Genomic DNA, 19,673 nt, shown 5'->3' with positions numbered 1-19,673 from the left:
AACAGGGCCTCAATGATAGATAACAAAGATGGGTCAGCAAGGTACAGGCCTACAATTTTGATATTGAGTATGTGCAGAGAAAGCACAATGTGGTGGCAGATGCACTATCCAAGAGACCTGCAAGACTTTCACTCATGAGCATTTGCCATGATTGGAAGGAACAACTATTAGTAGAGTACTCCAAGGATTGTTGGGCATGCAAAATCTTGGAGGGAAGCTATGCGGATGAGCGCTACAAAGTGATGGATGAGGTTATATACTACAAAGGGCGCATATTCTTGGTTCAGTGTCCCAGTTGAGGGAGCGCATCCTTCGTGCAACTCATGATTCTCCTTTCTCTGGACACCAGGGGTTCAGAAGGACCTATATGGTGGTGAGAGAGTGCTTCACCTGGAAGGGCCTCAAGGGGGACGTATTGAGACATCTGTAGGAGTGTGAGGCTTGTCAGAGGAACAAAGAGGGAGTTGACTCATCCAGCAAGACTATTGCAGCCTCTTCCCATTCCTGAGGGGAAATGGGAGAGTATCTCTGTGGACTTCACCACCAGGCTTCCCTTAGTGCAGGGGAGGGATTGCATTTTTGTGGTAGTCGATTGACTGACCAAGTTTGCAAATTTCTTTGCCATTCCGACACGGTATTCAGCTTCACAGGTGGCAGAGTTGTTCTTTAGGGAGGTCTTTCACCTGCACCGACTCACTAAGACTATAGTTAGTGACTGAGGTAGCTGATTCATAAGGTGCTTTTGGCAGGAGCTTTCACGCTAGTTGGCACCAAGCTCACCCCGAGTACCAGTTACCATCCATAGACCGACGACCAGACACAAAGGGTGAACAAATGGCTATAGGGTTATCTTTGGAACTATGTGACAGGGCAACAGAAGGCTTGGATTCGATGGCTGGATTTGGGAGAGTATTGTTACAACATGACACATCATATGTCCATTGGTATGATTGCTTTCCGTGCTCTATATGGTTATGATGCCTTATCTTTTGCTGACATTGTTTTTTGGAGACAGCCAAGATAATTTGCAAACAACTTAGAATCAGTAGTAGATGTATGCTGACAGGCATTGGGTGGAGAGGCATTTTGAGGAAGGGGACTTGGTGTACCTTCGATTACAGCCATATCGACAATCCACTCTGAAATAGAGGGGGGCCAAAAAGTTGCAACCACGATTTTTTGGGCCCTACAGGGTGATTATGAGGGTTGGAGAGGTAGCTTATGAGTTTGAGCTACCACCAGGGAGCAGGATCCACAATAATTTCCACGTGTCATGCCTCATGACGGTGTTGGGGCAATAGGTTACAATAGCTGTGGAGTTGCCTCCACTTAATGTTGAGGGGCACCTGATTTTAGAACCGGAGGCCATCATGGAGACTAGGGAAAGGAAGCTCAAAAGCAGGATAATTAGAGAATACTTTGTGCATTGGAAGAGCTTACCGGATGAGGATGCTACTTGGGAGGGTGAGCACATACTTGAGCATCCAGCATTGAAGTTGCTTGGGGACGAGCAACATTTGGGAGGGGAGGACTGTAATGTCCCTAAATTAATTTGGAATAGGATTAATCTCAACATTTTGGGGCCAATTTTAGAGGAGATGGGGCCCATTCGATTTTATTAGAAGACTTAGACTTTAGTAGCAAGTTATTTTGGTTAAGTTATACGTAGGGGCCACCCACAATAGGAAAATACGTACTCCCTAGTTCGAATTACATGAGAGGGGAAATCAATGGTTGAGGGACCCACGAGGGAGGGAAAAATGGAGGGAAAATGTTGATTTAAGATAGCATCAGATGTGCTCTAGGCCTCAAATTTTGTAGGGAGGCTGGGGCACATGCATTCCAAAGAACCTAGAAACTGTTTTGGGAAATTCCACCCAAAGACGATTTTATTAAAATAATTAATATTTTTAATGGAGTTCCTAAGTCTAAACTTAGGAAAATTAAAATATTAATGGGTATTAATCTAATTGTGGATGTAACTTCTAGAAAAAGACGGAGATCAAGTCATTAGGAGTTAATCTAGGTCATTGGTTGTCCAACAGGAAGATATAAGAAGAGGCTTGTCAGGTCATTTGGAAAATACACCAAGAGAGATCAAGAAATCGATTTTCGAAAGTGAGAAGTTCCCAGGAGGAAAATTCGATTGAGGATATCTCTTGCAATTGAGGGGTAGGGATAACTTCCGGAGAGAGAGATTTTCTCAGTCGGAGAATCATGAGCAAAGAGAGATAGAGGGTGATCCAGTAGCCCAAACGCAGAGGCCGACACAGGGCTAGCAGGGCCACGTAGAGGCAGCGCAGAGGGTGAGAGAGAAAGTCGAAAACCTAGCAGCAGAGTTAGTTTCAGTAGACGGAAGCCGAGGTGTGAGACCGAGAGGCTGAGCGCAATAACTCCGGGTTGCAGATCAATTCCCAGCTGGGTGACACAGTGCCTAGGAGAGTTGACGTTGGGATAGCATAGAGGCAGCGTAGGGCCTACGAGGGGCATCTCATCTAGTGACCGGATCAACCAGGACTTTTTCTCAGTGATTGTGTGAGGTAATCTCACAAATCTTTTTGCCAGTATGTCTCTCTCTGTAACTGAATAACCTGAGAGGTATTCAAAGATTTTTTCAGAATTTGCTACTACTTAATAATAATAAACCCTCAAATCTGTTGCATCGATTTTCCCGCATTGGGTTTTTCCGAGGACATTTGTCCAAAAATAACGATGTCCTATGTTTTTGTATTTCCTTGCTTAGTTTCTATGTTTTAGAATCATATTTAATTTGGTGTAGGCTGCTTCAGTAATTTTCTGCAATATTTCAAGAAGAAATCTAAAATAAGTTTGTAATGTAATTTACAATCTAGGTGAAGTAGATTCCGCTGGTTGCAATAGGATTCCTGAGATTGTTAGATATAGGACTTTTCACATGGTATCAGAGCATTTGATGTGTTACAGGAAGAGCAGATCTAGCACTGAAGGAAGGACCAACTTACTATAACATGCAGTAGTTCAAATCCCCTAAGGGATTGTGTAGTTCTAACCAGGAGGGCTATATTTTCGAGGATTGTCTCTCTCTGAGTGAGTCGACAAAGAGGTAACACTGTCGGATTGAGAATTTGCCAAGGCAGAGGGAGCCACACAGGGCCTCAGCGCGAAGCTAGAGGGATGCAGTTTTCTGCAAGCTAAGTGCTGGGCAGAGAAACCATTGGAAGAAGGAAGCAAATCGCATAGGGAGGGAATACTTCTTCATTGGTTTCTTGCCGAGGAAATCAATATTTCTCATTTGCTGGGCAGCAGAGGAGTAGTAGACCTACTAGCTCCACCATGGAGTACGTAAACCAACCTAGAAGCTACGCATTAGGGAGAAAGAGGGAACTGTTCGATAGTTTTCGGAGGAGATTGCAACCAATGGCTTGAGGGATCAAGACAAGTTGGACGGAGCATCCAACTACGTCATTTGGAAGGCTAGAATGCCTCCCCTTCTAGATGAGCATGCCCTCAAGACGTACGTCAATAGCGTGGTGGTTGAACCTACGAATGCAGACCCGTTGAAAAAATACAAGGCTGAGATGGCAAAGGCCAAGAGGATGATCCTGGATGGAATCAAGGATCACGTAGTGTGTCGCGTTGCTAGCAGAGCGACTGCTAAGGAGATGTGGGATGCCTTGCCCACGCTATATCAAGGGTCTTTCGAGCAGCGAAAGATGTACTTAGAGCAGAAGCTGAGATCTACTCAGATGCAGAAGGGAGAGCGTGTGGATCCATTCTTCACGAACCTGAAGGAAACTCGTGATGAGTTGTCTGTTGCGGGGCATACACCTCAGGATTCAGAGTTAGTTAGATTGGCCCTAAATTCTATCTCAGATGAGTGGCAAGTTTTTGTCCAAAGTATCCTAGGTAGAGTAGCATTGCTGAATTGGGATGAGATGTGGGCAGCTCTAAAATAGGAGGTGTTGTCGCACAGATTGTCGCGACAACGCTCAGACCGGAGGCTGTCACCCTGATCCCCGATCTCTCCGTTTAAGCCTGTCTCCCGCGGCTAAGGGGGGTAGACCCTAAGGGATGATAAAGACCAATTGTGGATCAGTCGGGTTGGGAGACACGAGAGAAAACAAGCACTTATTTGATTTTAGTAAGTTAATAGACCAATGCCTTATAGATTTAATGGCTGAATGATTATCTATCAAATGCTGCGGAAAGATGAACTCATTAACAATCATTTACCATCAGATAACTCAAGCAAATGCAAGATATTCGATAAACACACAATGCTCTTATAGTGATCCAGCGATTAAAGCTCAATAACGATATTCCAGCGATTAAAAATTTCGAAAGATAAATTCTTTAAACAACCACGTAATTTCAAAAGTTAAACAGAGATCACATTCATATAGCTAATCTTTAAATGATCATTCAAGCATATTTAACCACATGAAAATGATAAACATTAACCCCACATCAAAAATTTAGCCTCAGCGAAAGAGATAAAAAGTAACTGATTCCTGGGCTAAGATTCAAACTGGCAAAATATTTCCAAAATATTTTTATGTTTTCAAATAAAACAAGACTAGGCTAACTAAAGTCTAAATAATTGAGACTATAGAAAAGAAAAATTTTATATCTTTTTTCAAATTTTTTATGATTTTTATGATTTCTAATTTTTATACTTTTTTATTTTTTTATGATTAATAAAAAATAAAACTTAAACTAAACTATAGAATTAAAATCTAGAACTTTTTTGTTTTTTTTATGATTTTATAATTTTTAAGAATTTTATGATTATAAAAAAGGACTTGAAATCAAAATTTAAACTAAAACTGAAGTCTAAAAAGGACTTTTGTTAATGACTTTTTTTTTTTTTTAAATTTTTATGATTTTAAAATTATATATATATATATATATATATTTGTGATTTTTTTTTTATGATTAATAAAACTAAAATTAAAATCTAAGAAAACTTTAACAAAAACTAAAATCTAGTCTAAAACTATATATATATAAATCAAACTAAATCTAAGTCTAAAGCTCTAACCTAAAAAAAATAAATTTATAACTAAATCAAAATAGTCTAATGCGTAAACTTAAACAAAACCTAAATAAAACTTAAATTTAACACACAATAAAAATGCAAATTTAAACCTAAACTAACGTCACCTTACCATCCAACGCAATGAAGTAAAACACTGGCTCGTATATGTTTCGTTTTACAGGTTTTTTGACGGCGGACAGATGCATGTAGCAACAGTGTGGAAGGACTCACGCAGGTTTGCAGGCGGCCCGATGTCCTTCACGTGGATAGCAGGACGAGGACTTGAAGCACGCGGGAGGAATCAACTTGCAGGTGGTCCGACGGACAGATGCACGCTGATCCAGCACCCCAAAGCAAAAAAAACTTTGAATCGTTTACCTAAGCCCGTGTATGTAAAAAACGTGATTTTCTGCAGTTGGCGTAAGGTGCGTGAGGGAAAGACGGAGCGGATGAAGAGTTTCAACGTGTTTTGCAGGTGCGTGGAGCTCTTCAGCAATTGGAACAGCGTTTGGATGAGTTGCAGGTTGATCGATGAAGAGCAGATGGGGTTTGATGGAGCTGCGTAGATAGATGTTGATCTGGCTGTGTGTAACACTGCTCGTGGACAAGCTGCAGGCTTTACGTGAGGGATGAGAGGACGCAAGGCTCCAGGTTTTGAGTGAGCTGGATGGAATAGCACAGGGAGAAAGGGAAAAACCAGCGTGCAGGCAGAGGTTACGATTTTCGGACAGTGTGGATTTGTTGAGGGAGGACCGACGGCTCAGTTGCAGCGGAATAAGAGATGGGGGCTACGTGGATGAGCAGGAAACATACAGGAGCTCGAATTTCTTCAGAAAATTTAAAAATCTTTTTGGAGAATGTCCCTGCAAAAAAAAATGAAACCCCGGATGGCAGACTACTTTGAGATTATGTGATGAAACCCTGAAAAATTCTCATAGCCTGTGCCTGCAATCCTGCAATGGGAAAACGAAAACCCAGAAAATATATGCAATGATTGAAAATAAAACCCTAAAAACCAGCTACAAAATTACAAAATTATAGCTCTACAACAACCAGATTTGTCAGTTATCATCAATAATATTTTAGAACTTCAGATTTACTATGAAAATACTTTAGAAATCTCTCATGCAAATCAGAAAACAAACTAAATGATTAACCCAGGATCAAAACTAGCTAGGCTCTGCAAGAAAATTCTTGCGGGAGTTGGCTGGTTCAGCCGAGAACTTCTGCAAACGCCCACTGGTCTTCTTCAATAAGGGTTTCCTGCATAGCTCATTTCAACCATCAATAAAGAGAGAAAAAACAATACTAGATCTCAACAGCAATGGAGATACCTGCCATTACTTCAGAAAACCTAATACCATTCAAACCCTAGCAAGTGAACAAGATACCTGTGCTCAACAATACTCTACAATAAGCTGTTACCAATGGCTGAAAATTACAATATGCAGAAAATAAAATTGCTCACAGCACTTCCAGAGAGTAACACCAGCAAGATTTCAACCCCAAAGTCTTTCTTTATTAGCACCAGAAAAAGTTTACAAGAGACCTTCTTCAGCACAAGACTCACAGATCGGATGATCTCAAATGACCCCTAGCACCCTATTTAAAGGAAAAATTCCCAACAGCTAGTTCGAGTGATCCACGTCAAAAATGATCTCGACCATCGATGAGGATCAAGATATCTCTTAATCTCATCCGTCGTATTTTTAATGTATTAAAAAATTGAAATTCTGCATTTATTTACTCAAAATATTATTATTTTATTATTTTTAGGTTTTTTTTTTATATATTTTTTTAATTTTTTAAATTATTTTTAAATGGATCCTCGAACTTAGCTTTTGGAAAAATCACCTAGGACCTAGGACTTAGGAATTATGAGGGGATTAAAACATTTCTTAACCCTCAAGACACTTTACATCATGACTTTTACAACTTTACATCCAAAGGGGGGAAAACCCATTTGACATAGACCCTCATAAACCACCCAGTTCTGCGACACAACTATAATCTAGCAGATTAACACACTAGGATTCTCCTAAGATTCTAATGACAAAATCCATTCCGGCTTTGGGGTTAGGCTGAAGGAAAACTCTGCCGATCATGGATCGGTGAGACGAAAAACCTTCCGGAACGTAGATTATCACTTAGAAAATTAGGTCCACCTAGGCAATTTACATACATGACTCATATCTGCTAAGATTATTTACAATTTATACATGCAGACTGGGTTTACAACATAAATTGATCAAGCTGTCGATGACTGTCGAATGGCACGGACATGTCGATCAAGCGCTACCCTTTTTGCAAAGAAAAGGGGGTGTACTGCTATGGGTAGTTGATCAGTAGTGGTCAACATCTGGCTCTACTTGGGGACACGTTGCTGCACTGTAGGAATGTGAGAATCCAAAATCTGCATCCACGCAACACACAACAGAAATAAGTAGCGTCCATTCAAAAATCATCATATAACATTTAAGCACATAAAAGATAGAAGCTCTTTAACTATGAAAAGTAAATCTAATCTAAAACAGAAATGAAATGCTGAAATGACAAGGAGTAGGATAGAAATGCAATACAAAGGATGCCCTATGGCATCAGATATCATCTTTGAAGAACAGCTTGAGCATTTGGCCATTCGCTGGTAGATCAAGTGGTTCGCCATCCAGTCTGCTCAAGTGGAATGAGTTTGGTCCAGCTATATCTCGAATGATGTAAGGTCCCAGCCACAAACTGTCAAACTTCTTATGTTTTCCTAGTTTCTCATTCTTGCGGTCCCAAAGCAATACCATATCTCCCACCTGCAAAGATCTAGATCGAGAGAATTTATCAAAGCTTTTCTTAATGTTAGATTGATTTTTACATATAGCATCAAAAGCTGTCCTACGAGTTTCATCTAACTCCACAATCTGATCTATTCTATTCTGAACAACATCTTTATTAGTAGAAAAATTTTGGAGCTGATAAGCTGGCAATTTGAGGTGCACAAGTAAAGTTACATCCAAGCCATAAACTAATTCAAAGGGAGACTTACCAGTAGCTTTCTTCTTAGTGATTCTATCTGCCCATAAAGCAGACTTGATTTTGCTGTCCCATGATATCTTATTATCTCCTACTATCTTCTTGATAATGGTTATGAGATTCTTGTTACTTGATTCAGCCAGACCATTACCCTGAGGATAGTAATTTGACGAATGAGATAAGACAATGCCATACTTGAAACAAAAAGATGAAAACTCTAAGGAACTAAAAGCTTTGGCATTGTCAGTAGTGATCTTAGCGGGGACACCAAATCTAGTAATGATGTTATTTTCAATGAAATCCATAATAACATTTTTAGTGGCATTCTTAGCAGGAATGGCTTCAACCCATTTAGTGAAATAATCCGTAGCAGTCAAAATCCATGAGTAGCCATTGCTAGAATTTTCATGGAACTTCCCTATGAAGTCCAGACCCCAATGCTGAAAAGGTGCCTCTACAATGACAGGTTGTAGGGGCAAGGCAGCAAGCTTTTGTTTCCCAGTGAATAGTTGACAGGCTTGACAAGCTCTAACAAACTTGTGCACATCAGAAAAGATTGAAGGCCAATAATAGCCAGCTCTCAGGGTTTTGTGGTCGGTAGTTCTAGCAGCATAATGACCACCACAAAATCCTGAATGAAACTCAGAGATTAATTTCTTGGACTCAACATCATCAACACACCTAAGCACTATGCCCTCAGGATTTCTCCACCCAAGGCCATCCTTCATAAGGCAATACTTAGTGGCTTTTAGTCTAAGAGCCCTTCTCTTATGAGCAACTAATTGGTTAGGACATGCAAGATTCATCAAGTAATAAACTATGTCCTTGTACCACTCATGCTCTCCTAATCTTTGCAACTCCGGCGAAGATAGATTGCTAAGACAAAACAAACCAAGAGTCTTTTCGTTACCTTCAGTCAACATCTGAGCTAAACCTTGGCCTTTGACCAGCTTGGTGGGTCTGATCTCTAAATCATATTCCTGTATTTTAGTAACCCACCTAGCACGAGTCCCTAAGCAATCGGTTTGAGTTAATATATCCTTAACAGTAGAATGTGGGACGAAAGCAACGATTTTAGAATAGCCCACATAAGTTTTAAAGTGCTTAAGAGACTTGACCAGGGCATAAGCCTGCTTTTCCATGGTATTGTACTTCAATTCGGAATTTTGAAGTGCTCTACTCATGAAAGCAATAGGTTGCTCGTGACCATCTTTATTCTTTTGAAGCAGGACACCAGCAATGGTATCTTCGGAAGCGAAAGAAAAAATCATGAAATCCTTGGAATAATCGGGACTAACTAAGACAGGAGCTCTTGCAATAGCACATTTGATTTCTTGGAAAGCCTTTTTGTTGTCTTCTTGCCAAACAAATTTTGCATCTTTCTTTAGAAGACTTTGAATACGCTTCGCTATTTCTGCGTAATTTGGAATAAATCTTCTAATAAAGTTCATCTTTCCAAGGAAAGATTGAAGGGATTTAAGATTATGAGGGAGAGGAATCTTTTGGATTGCTTCAATTCTCTCAGGGTCAATCTTGATTCCTTCCTTAGAAATGATATGGCCAAGTAATTTCCCTTCCGTTACTCCAAAAACAGACTTAGCTGGATTCAAAGAAATCCCGTATTCCCTACATCTATCGAAAACCTGCCTAAGATGATTTACATTATTGATACCATCTTTACAAAAAACAGTAAGATCATCTTGGTAAATTTCAATAAATTTCCCGATTAACCCCTTGAAGGCATAATCCATAGCCCTTTGGAATGTAGCCCCAGCGTTTGTTAATCCAAACGGCATTCTGATGTACTCAAAGGTACCCCATGGTGTGGTGAATGTGGTTTTATGACGATCTTCCTTCTTGAATCTTAACCCATACCTGATTGTACCCAGAAAAACCATATAGCAACGAAATCATTCCAGAACTGGTTACTCTTTGCAACAAAGTTTCCATGTTTGGCACAAGGCAATTATCTTTTTTGCATGCTAGATTAAGGTTTCGAAAATCGACACACAGCCTTATCGTACCATTCTTTTTCCTAACAATCACCAGATTCGAACACCATGTCGAATGCCTTGTTTGAGCGATAATCCCTGCTGCAAGCATTTTCGCAAGTTCTTTCTGAACTAAAGGGGCTAATTTAGGATTAATTTGCCTAAGCTTCTGGCGAAAGGGTTTAGCATTTTCATCTTTTAAGGGGATAGTATGCTCCATGACATCTTCCCTATAGCCTTTCAATTCATCATAAGAAAAAGCTAAAACATCTCGATATTCGCAAAGTAAATTAGTTAACTTTTTTCTTTCCTCCACACTAGTACCTCTACCAATTTTAACGATCTTTGGGTTTTCAGAAGTACCAATGTTTATCTCGAGATATTCGCCTGGGTCCATCTTATTTTCTTCTCTCAGCTTCGTGGCATCATGCCGATCAAAATGTTGCTCTAAGGCAACCACATTCCTAGGAGTAGGATTTATGATATGCTCATGATTTAAAGATCCATCCTCCTGAGAATCTATCCGGAAATCCTCAAACTCATCCAAACTATTAAGAAAACGAATGACTTGCTTTTCATCATTGAAGATCTGCCAATGCTCTGAGTTATCTAGAACAGATGGTCTAAATATTACTTCCATTTTGATCTTATCGTTAATTAGCTCATCAGATAACTGGAAAGTAGTAGCAGCTACGGCAAGTTCATCTGCCAAACTATTTTTCTCTCTTGGAATTGCTTCGAGGTCAAGGGCATCAAAATGCTCCATAGTATCCCACACGGCATTTCGATAATTTCTTAATCTTTGATTTCTGCATGTGAATTTATTTTTAAGCTGCATGATAACTTAATCGGAATCCCCCTTAATGCTAAGCAATTTAACCTTCAAAGACTTGGCCAACTCAAGCCCCAACAATATAGCCTCATATTCAGCGACATTGTTGGTTGCTTCAAATTCTAATCGATAGGCAAACTTGAAAATGTGACCGAGAGGAGATTTAAGCACTATTCCAGCACCTTTACCATGCCTAGACGATGCACCATCGAAGTACATATACCAAACTTTACCCTTTGGATCCCTAATCTTATCATCGGGAGGAATTATAAAATTAGACATGATGGCATAGTTCCCAATGTCAGATTGCTCTTTGATTATTTCGTTGTGAGGTCTCTTAGGATCTTCAACATGAAATTTTCTTTCGGGCTCTCTATTTAGTCTTACAAAACCATCACCCCTAGGAGAAGGAATCATAGCATATGACCAATTCATTTGAATACTTCCTCCTAGATCAGAGGCCCACTTTCTAGATAACAGCATACCCCAGGCATCAGGCACATCCACAACAACAATATCCATGACAACCATGATGTCTGGGTAAACTGAAAGATGAACTTGCAAATCTTTGATTAAACCATGTACTTCAATTTTCTTAGAATCCATGGCGCATATGTTATAGTAGGGTCTAGAAACTCTTAAATTAAGTTGTTCCATGACCCTTTTAGTCATTACACAAGCTGATGCACCAGAATCCAACATGCAATTATTCAATTTATATCCATTAACTAATAAGGTGATAAAGAAAGGCTGGTGATCTTTGTTATCAGCGTCTAAGCTTTGCAGATATATGGGAGCATCGTGATAGTCAACTTCCCGAGTCTTCTGTTGAGAAGTATTTACTTGAGGACCTTGAATAGCTTTTAGTAACTTGTCTCTTTGGGAAGGGATTTTAGCAATCTCGGAGACAGGAACCCAGATTTTTGCATTGTTAAACCAACTTCCCAAATCGACATCTACTCTAGAGTTTACACCAGGGTTAAAAGTTCGAGGGGGAATTTGATTCCCACTTTGATCTTTATCCCTTCTCTGATAGGTCAAACCCTTATCTCTAGCAATTTCCAAGATTTGCTCGGGAGAGGGTTTTTCACCATATAACCTAGCCAAAATGTCATCTTCATTTTCAAGGTTATTTATACTAAAAGCTGATGAAGGATTCATAACATCACGACTCTTTTCCTTGACCTCTATCCAATCATCCATAGACAAAGGAAACTTGCTGCCTACTACATTTATTTGATCACCTGTTCCAAACATTCCATTATCTAAAATTCTTCTAACGATGGGACAAGTGGCCTCTTCATGAAGAGCATCACAAACCCGACAGTAAGGAGGAGCATTATCAACCAAATTAGTTAGCGGATTAGGAGGTCTCTGCTCACTAGATTGACCCTTCCTTTGCCAATTGTTATTTCTATTATTATTATTTCGAGGTTGAAAATTCTGCGTTTGCGCTCTTTCCATTTGGATCAACCTATTCTGCAAAGTGGTTATCTCCTTATTATGATTAATTTCCATGGTTTCAATTTTTTGAAGCAATTTGAGAACAAGCTCGCTCTCAAGTTCTTGAACTGCTTTTCCTTTAGGTTCCTTTAGTTTCGTAGCAGCCCTATCGAAACCTGGGATCTCAGACTTCCCAGACGTGGCCTTGTCCTTTTCAAGCTCTATAGCTAAGGCTTGGCAATCTCTATAATCATTAAGTTTAGCACGCCTTAATTCATAAGATGGCTCAGGACTAAAGGCATCAATGTAAAAATCTTGGAGAGTTTTGTCTGTAGGTTTATAGTCTTGAGGTAATTCTCTAACAATACCATTAAACCTTTTATTAAATTCTTCAACAGTTTCATCCTCTCTCTTTTTTACAGTGTTCCACGGGGACGCGTCCCCCAGGGTCGGGTGCACGCACCCCTCGCACCCCACGCACCCGGGACGGGGAGTCTCTTGGGGGTGCGTTTCCCCACGCACCCTTTTTGGGGAGTCTCGGGGAGACGCAAGGGGGTGCGTTTCCCCAGTGTGGGAGTCTAGACTCCCCACGACTCCCCGAAAAGGGTGCTTCTGGGCGTCCCCCTTCAGTATGGGAGTCTAGACTCCCCAAAAAGGGTGCGCCTGGGCGTCCCCCCTTTAGATTTGTCTAATAAGACTTAAAAATTAAAAATTAAAAAACAAAAATCAACACCATTAATTTTTTTTTTTTTAAATTAAAATTAAAACTAAAAGCTAAACCTAAAAGTCATCTCATGAAAGGCAAAACGCATTGCTCCAGCGCCGACTTTGCCTGAACTCCGACTTTGCCTGAACTCTGAAAGTTGAAACGCTGAACTGAGGGCTGAACTGAGGGCTGAACTGAGTCATTGCTGTTCAGCGTTGAGAGAGCGTGTTCACTGTTGCGTCCCTTTGCAAGTTTGCAGTTGGAACTTGGCAGTTGCTCCAGCGGCTTTAAAAGTTCGACCACGGCTCCATCGTTTACTGTTTTGCGTCAAGTTTCAAGTTCAAACCTCTGCCCCGACTCCCTACGCTGTGCGGCTCCACCTCCAGGTAGACGTTCAAGCCTGCAAGGATAAAAAAATTTAATTTCTGTTTTGCTGCTATCAGTCTCGTCCATCGTCGTTTATGTGGCTCTTTGCTTGGCAGAAACCTTATCGAAATCTTGTATGTGTATTTACTATTCTATAGCATTGCTGTTGACCCTCATAATTCGTAAGAGCCAGTTCAATGAATAATTTGAGTATCCAAACGCTGTGAGAAAGAAAACGTAACAATCAGTGTGTATGCATTCAATCATTAACGATAGATGTATCCTCGGCATTGATTTCTACCTCGAGTTCTTATTCGTAGACAGACTTCTACCATTGTAGGTGGGATTTCTACCTTGAGTTCTTAGTAGACAGACTTCTAAGTTCTCAGCATTAAAATTTAACTATTACTGGCAACAGATACGGTTATCCATAAGCATTTGCTGCTTTGAACATAATTTTGAAATTTTCTGTTAATGATCGTTTTCCTTTGCAGCTGTAGACTTAAATGAAAATCATTAAGTGTCAAATTTCAATTCATAATTCGGATTCCTCGCACACTGTTTGTTAAAAAATTGACACCGAGAGTGATGCGGCTTGTCATCTGAATCTCTCTTTGGGTCATTTTAATTTCCCATGAGAACAACCTGTTTCATCACAGAACTCTGACCTTGGGAGTGGATATATTAATATATAAGTTTATAACCTGTCAGATATATGAAATTTCTTCAACTGTTTGTTAAAACTTAAAGTTTTAAACGCAGCAGACTTCTCAAGGTGCACAGCATGCCCTGCATCCTTAAACAAGACAAGCTCTGCTCCATCACCAGATGCCTGCCAGACTCGAACAGCGTTAAGAAGATGAAACAAAATGCAAATAACTAACATTCTGAAGACATGTAACAGCCGAAGTGTGCAAACCTCTTCAGCCTATTTCCCAACTCAAGTGGAAACTTGAAAGATCTGATCATGCTCACCCCATATTATCAGTGTTTTCTGCATGGAAAGCAGGGGAACACATTCTTGTATGTGAAAGGGAAATATAAAGAAATAAAAAGTTCAGGTCTTCATAACAATACATCATGTTTTCAAGATACACAGTTTAAGTCTATAAGTTCATAAGTCGATCCATTGAGGTTGCTCCAGCCAGTACTTCAACCGCTGCTTCCAAAGAGGGTTCTCCAGTTCCACAGGCTGAGGCTTCCCAAAATTTTTAAATTACTTCAGGTCTGCTTCGTGTTTTAGTTTTTAACCTTGTCACATAAGCCACATATCTGAATTGTCCTTAGGCCATAGGTCTTCAATTATGTCTTCAAAATAATTTAAATTTTAGTACCAAATGTGTGGACAATGGACACTAAAGACAGTGGACAGTGGACAGTCACTCAAATTTAATTTTTATTTTTTGTTTATGTTTTTGTTTTCAAATTTTAATAATTTATATTTAATTCTACCATATTTGCATTGTAAATTTTGATTTACATGATGAATTTTTTATTTTTGTTTAACTCTTTCTGCAGGGCAGAAAAACAAAAAAATATTTGCAAAATAAAGTAAAACAGTGACACAACAAGCTGCAAGAACATGAGCAGCCACAGTGACAGTGATCGTGACACTGATAGTGATTATGATGTTCAAACAGAAAGTCCTCTTGGAACTGAAATCCCATCAGCAGTGAATGAAACCCATGGCAGCAGTGCAGCGAGTGTTTCTCCCAGTGCAACTGCAACTGCAACCCCGTCAAAGGCATTGGCTGAATATGCAAAAGGGACGTTTAATCCAACCAAACCTCTTTTATTATATGTTGCCAAAATGGCTGACTCTTCAACTCAACCAAAACCCGGAAAACAAAGAGGTGGGACACGTCATTGGAAATGCAATGTTTGTGGTCATTCTTGGGTTGGGAGTTATAGTCGGATCAAGATGCATCTTTTGGGTGTAGGTGGCAAAGGGGTTCATATATGTTCAAAATTAACCATATTGCAAAAATCAGAGCTCTTGAGGATGCAAATGGCAGCAGATGCAAAGGGAAACTTCTCAAGTAAAAATGCCATGGCCCAAGCTCACCAAAATGAAAATACTGATGAAGCCACAAGCTCCAAAAAAAAAATGAAAAATATGCCTCCACCAGGTTCTCGTTCTTGTGCAGTGGGACCAACTCTTACAGGAATGTATGGTAAGTTGAACCGTAATGATACAGATGATGCCATTGGAAAATTTCTTTTTGTCAATGGCATTCCTTTCCATGTTAGTCGTTCTCCTTACTATAAGGAGATGGTGAAGGCAATTGCAGCAGCAGGATCCTCATATGTGCCCCCAGGTGAACATAAGTTGAGGACAGTGATATTAGAAAGGCAAGTGGCCAATATTAATGTGCAAAAGGAAAATATGAGGCAGACATGGGTGAGAGAAGGTTGTTCTATCGTTATGGATGGGTGGACAGACATTGCCAAACGTCCACTTATCAACATCATAGTTACTTGCCGAGAAGGGCCTTTCTTTCTTAGAGCTATTGATTGTTCTGGAAAGCGCAAAGATGCAACTTTCCAATTTGAGCTTCTTCGTGATGCTATAGAGGAGGTTGGATCTACAAATGTTGTACAGGTTGTGACAAATGCAGCAGCAGTGTGTAGATCAGCAGGATTAATGATTCAAAGTAAATACAGGCATATTTTCTGGACCCCTTGTTGTGTGCATGCGTTCAATAATGCATTGAAAGACATTGGCAAAATTGAGTGGGTATCTAACTTGGTGATAGCTGCAAGAAATGTGCAAATGTTTATTTGCAATCACCATACCTCTTTAGCCATGTACAGGTCTCATGCGAGGAAGGAATTCCTCAAGCCTACTGACACTAGATATGCTAGTTATTTTCTTTTATTAGAGAGGATGTTGGAGGTGCAGTCAGCATTGCAGGCCATGGTTGTAACTCCAGATTGGAACAGATGGGCAGAATCCAAGACAGAGGAAGGAAAGAAAATCAGGATTCAGATATTGGTTAATGATTGGTGGACAGATTGTGGTTATTTGGTATCACTTTTACGTCCTGTAGTTGAGGTCATTCGCTACACTGACACAGATTCTCCTACTCTTGGAGAAATATATGAGACTTTTGATACTATGTTGGATCAAGTAAGGGTGGCCATTCGTGAGAAAGATCCTTCCTTAGAGTTCTATACGACCCAAATTCGACCCATTATACAGCGTAGGTGGGATCGAATGAATACACCTTTGCACATGGTAGCATATGCACTCAACCCAAAATGGTATGTGGCAAGGACTAGTAGAATTCTTCCCATTGAAGATCCAGAGGTCAAAAAGGGATTTCGAGCTGCCATTACAAAGATGCATAGTTCAGAAGAAGGGAGAACAATTAGGAGATAGTGGATGCAATTTGCAAGTCTCAGTGGTCCCTTCAACAAGAATGATGCAAGGGAAGATCGCAATGATTTAGGCCAGACTGACCCCATTGGTTGGTGGACCATGCATGGGGATGATGCTCCAGAGATCCAACACCTTGCTATTCGCTTATTGTCTCAGATTGCTAGTTCCTCTGCAGCAGAGAGGAATTGGTCCACATATAGCTTCATCCACTCTATCAAGAGGAATAGACTTTCCTCTAGGAGAGCAGATAAGCTAGTTGCAGTGCACAGTTCTCTACGTCTTGCACATAGGAAGACACCAGAGTATCGGAAGGGACCGGCAACACGATGGGATGTGGATCCAGAGGATAGTGCACAGATAGATGATGAGGATGGACCAGATGAGCTGCGACATGGTTTGGTTGGAGTTTCATTGGTTACTGAAGAGAGTGACTCTGACTCGGATATTGACATTCCCATTGATGGTCCTGATGACTTCATGCAGCAGATAGATGTAGAGGACCAATCATTGAGATTGAGTCCTTGATGCTGATTTATCATTTTATTTTCAGTGCTGACTATGCATTTTTCATTTTTGAGTTGCAACACTAGATATTGATGTCAGATGACTTGACTCTTCACTCTTAACTATTTAGTATTTTTGAGTTTGAACTTTGAAACTTCGAAGTTTGAGTTATATAAATTTAGTGTTCAAACTTTGAAAATATAGAATGATGAATGATGAATTTAGTTTTTAAATCAATGTAGATTACTAGATTGTAGAATGATGAACCATTGAATCAATGAATGATGAATGATATCGATCAATGTATTTCAGTATTTAAATATTTTATTACTGATTTTTTTTTTCAAATCTCAATGCTTGATGTGTCATGTATGTATCAAAATGAATGATGAGGATAGATCAATGATTCAAATTTCAATTGTCTATTTAATATTTTTATGCTTTCATTATTGAACAGTGAACAATGAATATGAACTTGAATATTATATATATATATATATATATATATATATATATATATATATATATATATATATATTATTATTATTATTATTATATATCTCGACGACTCCCCACACCCCCGAAATTTCCCTAAAATTTGAGGGTACTCCCACACGTCCCCCCTGTGCGTCTCCCCGCACCCGCGTCTCCCCGCACCGGAGTCTTGGTGGAACATTGCTTTTTTATTAGGCTAATAGCTTTTACGAGGTGTCTTCCTTCTCTCTTATCTCCATATTTTTCTTTAAATGCATTAATGATCGATTCTAAGGAATCAAATGAATTTTGGGGCTTTTCAGTAAACCATTCATGAGCATCACCCCCCAAGGTTAAAATGAAAAGAGTCATTCTAACATCTTCATGATCGAAATCAGGAGATCTTGCATATTTAGCCATCCATATACTAAAGTCTCTTAGATGCGAATTTGCACTAATAGCATTATCTCCCCGAAAGCTAGGCAATTTATCTATCCCAATTGATGGAATAGTATTGGGATACCTTGGAATGTTAGAAAAATTGCAAGGGGCATACATATCCATGATGTTGTGCCTAACTTGACTATTAAAAAGCAAATGGATATCAGAAAGGGCTTCTTGTCCAAGGTTAACAAGAAGTGTACGAGAAGAGAGTTTGTGTAATCGTACCCTGAGGACCTTTTCAGGATCAGGAGTAGGATTGCACAGACTGCTTGGATGTCTTCTAGTATACACTCTTGAAGATAATATATGAAGTGGAGTCGCCACCTGAACAAGAAGTGAAACACGAAAAAGCTCGAAATGAAAGAACCAAGGACAGAAAAACTCTATCCCCGGCAACGGCGCCAAAAAATGTTGTCGCACAGATTGTCGCGACAACGCTCAGACCGGGGGCTGTCACCCTGATCCCCGATCTCTCCGTTTAAGCTTGTCTCCCGCAGCTAAGGGGGGTAGACCCTAAGGGATGATGAAGACCAACTGTGGACCAGTCGGGTTGGGAGACACGAGAGAAAACAAGCACTTATTTGATTTTAGTAAGTTAATAGACCAGTGCCTTATATATTTAATGGCTGAATGATTATCTATCAAATGTTGCGAAAAGATGAACTCATTAACAATCATTTACCATCAGATAACTCAAGCAAATGCAAGATATTCGATAAACACACAATGCTCTTATAGTGATCCAGCGATTAAAGCTCAATAACGATATTCCAGCGATTAAAAATTTCAAAAGATAAATGCTTTAAACAACCATGTAATTTCAAAAGTTAACCAGAGATCACATTCATATAGCTAATCTTTAAATGATCATTCAAGCATATTTAACCACATGAAAATGATAAACATTAACCCCACATCAAAAATTTAGCCTCAGCGAAAGAGATAAAAAGTAACAGATTCCTGGGCTAAGATTCAAACTGGCAAAATATTTCCAAAATATTTTTATGTTTTCAAATAAAACAAGACTAGGCTAACTAAAGTCTAAATAAATGAGACTATAGAAAAGAAAAAATTTATATCTTTTTTCAAAAAAATTTATGATTTTTATGATTTCTAATTTTTATACTTTTTTATTTTTTTATGATTAATAAAAATAAAACTTAAACTAAACTATAGAATTAAAATCTAGAACTTTTTTGTTTTTTTTTATGATTTTATAATTTTTAAAAAGGACTTGAAATCAAAATCTAAACTAAAACTAAAGTCTAAAAAGGACTTTTATTAATGATTTTTTTTTTTTATAATTTTTATGATTTTAAAATTTTATATATATATAGATATATATTTTTGTGATTTTTTTTTATGATTAATAAAACTAAAATTAAAATCTAAAAAGAAAACTTTAACAAAAACTAAAATCTAGTCTAAAACTATATATATAAAAATCAAACTAAATCTAAGTCTAAAGCTCTAACCTAAAAAAAATAAATTTA

At 39.0% G+C, this 19,673-nt stretch overlaps 2 protein-coding genes across 4 annotated transcripts in view; both read left to right on the top strand.

Moving 5' to 3' along the window:
- LOC149263877 (glucose-1-phosphate adenylyltransferase large subunit 3, chloroplastic/amyloplastic-like) overlaps positions 1 to 19,673 on the top strand; it is a 461,146-nt gene that overhangs the window by 421,018 nt on the left and 20,455 nt on the right. The window lies entirely within an intron of this gene.
- Positions 13,167 to 16,758, top strand: LOC149263878 (uncharacterized). Its single transcript, XM_089460945.1, has 2 exons — positions 13,167 to 13,396; positions 14,895 to 16,758. The coding sequence occupies exon 2, from the start codon at positions 14,959 to 14,961 to the stop codon at positions 16,756 to 16,758; it is 1,800 nt and encodes a 599-aa protein (XP_089317071.1). The 5' UTR covers positions 13,167 to 13,396; positions 14,895 to 14,958.

Source organism: Pinus tabuliformis, chromosome 6 (assembly GCF_031772625.1).
Source record: "Pinus tabuliformis cultivar Carrire ecotype Pingquan chromosome 6, CPIR1, whole genome shotgun sequence".
Taxonomy (NCBI): domain Eukaryota; kingdom Viridiplantae; phylum Streptophyta; class Pinopsida; order Pinales; family Pinaceae; genus Pinus; species Pinus tabuliformis.
This window is presented reverse-complemented; position numbering and strand designations above follow the sequence as displayed.

What these genes read in the sequence shown, in the direction of transcription:
- LOC149263878 (XM_089460945.1), top strand. Translation starts at nt 14,959, where the DNA reads ATGAGCAGCCACAGTGACAGTGATCGTGACACTGATAGTGATTATGAT.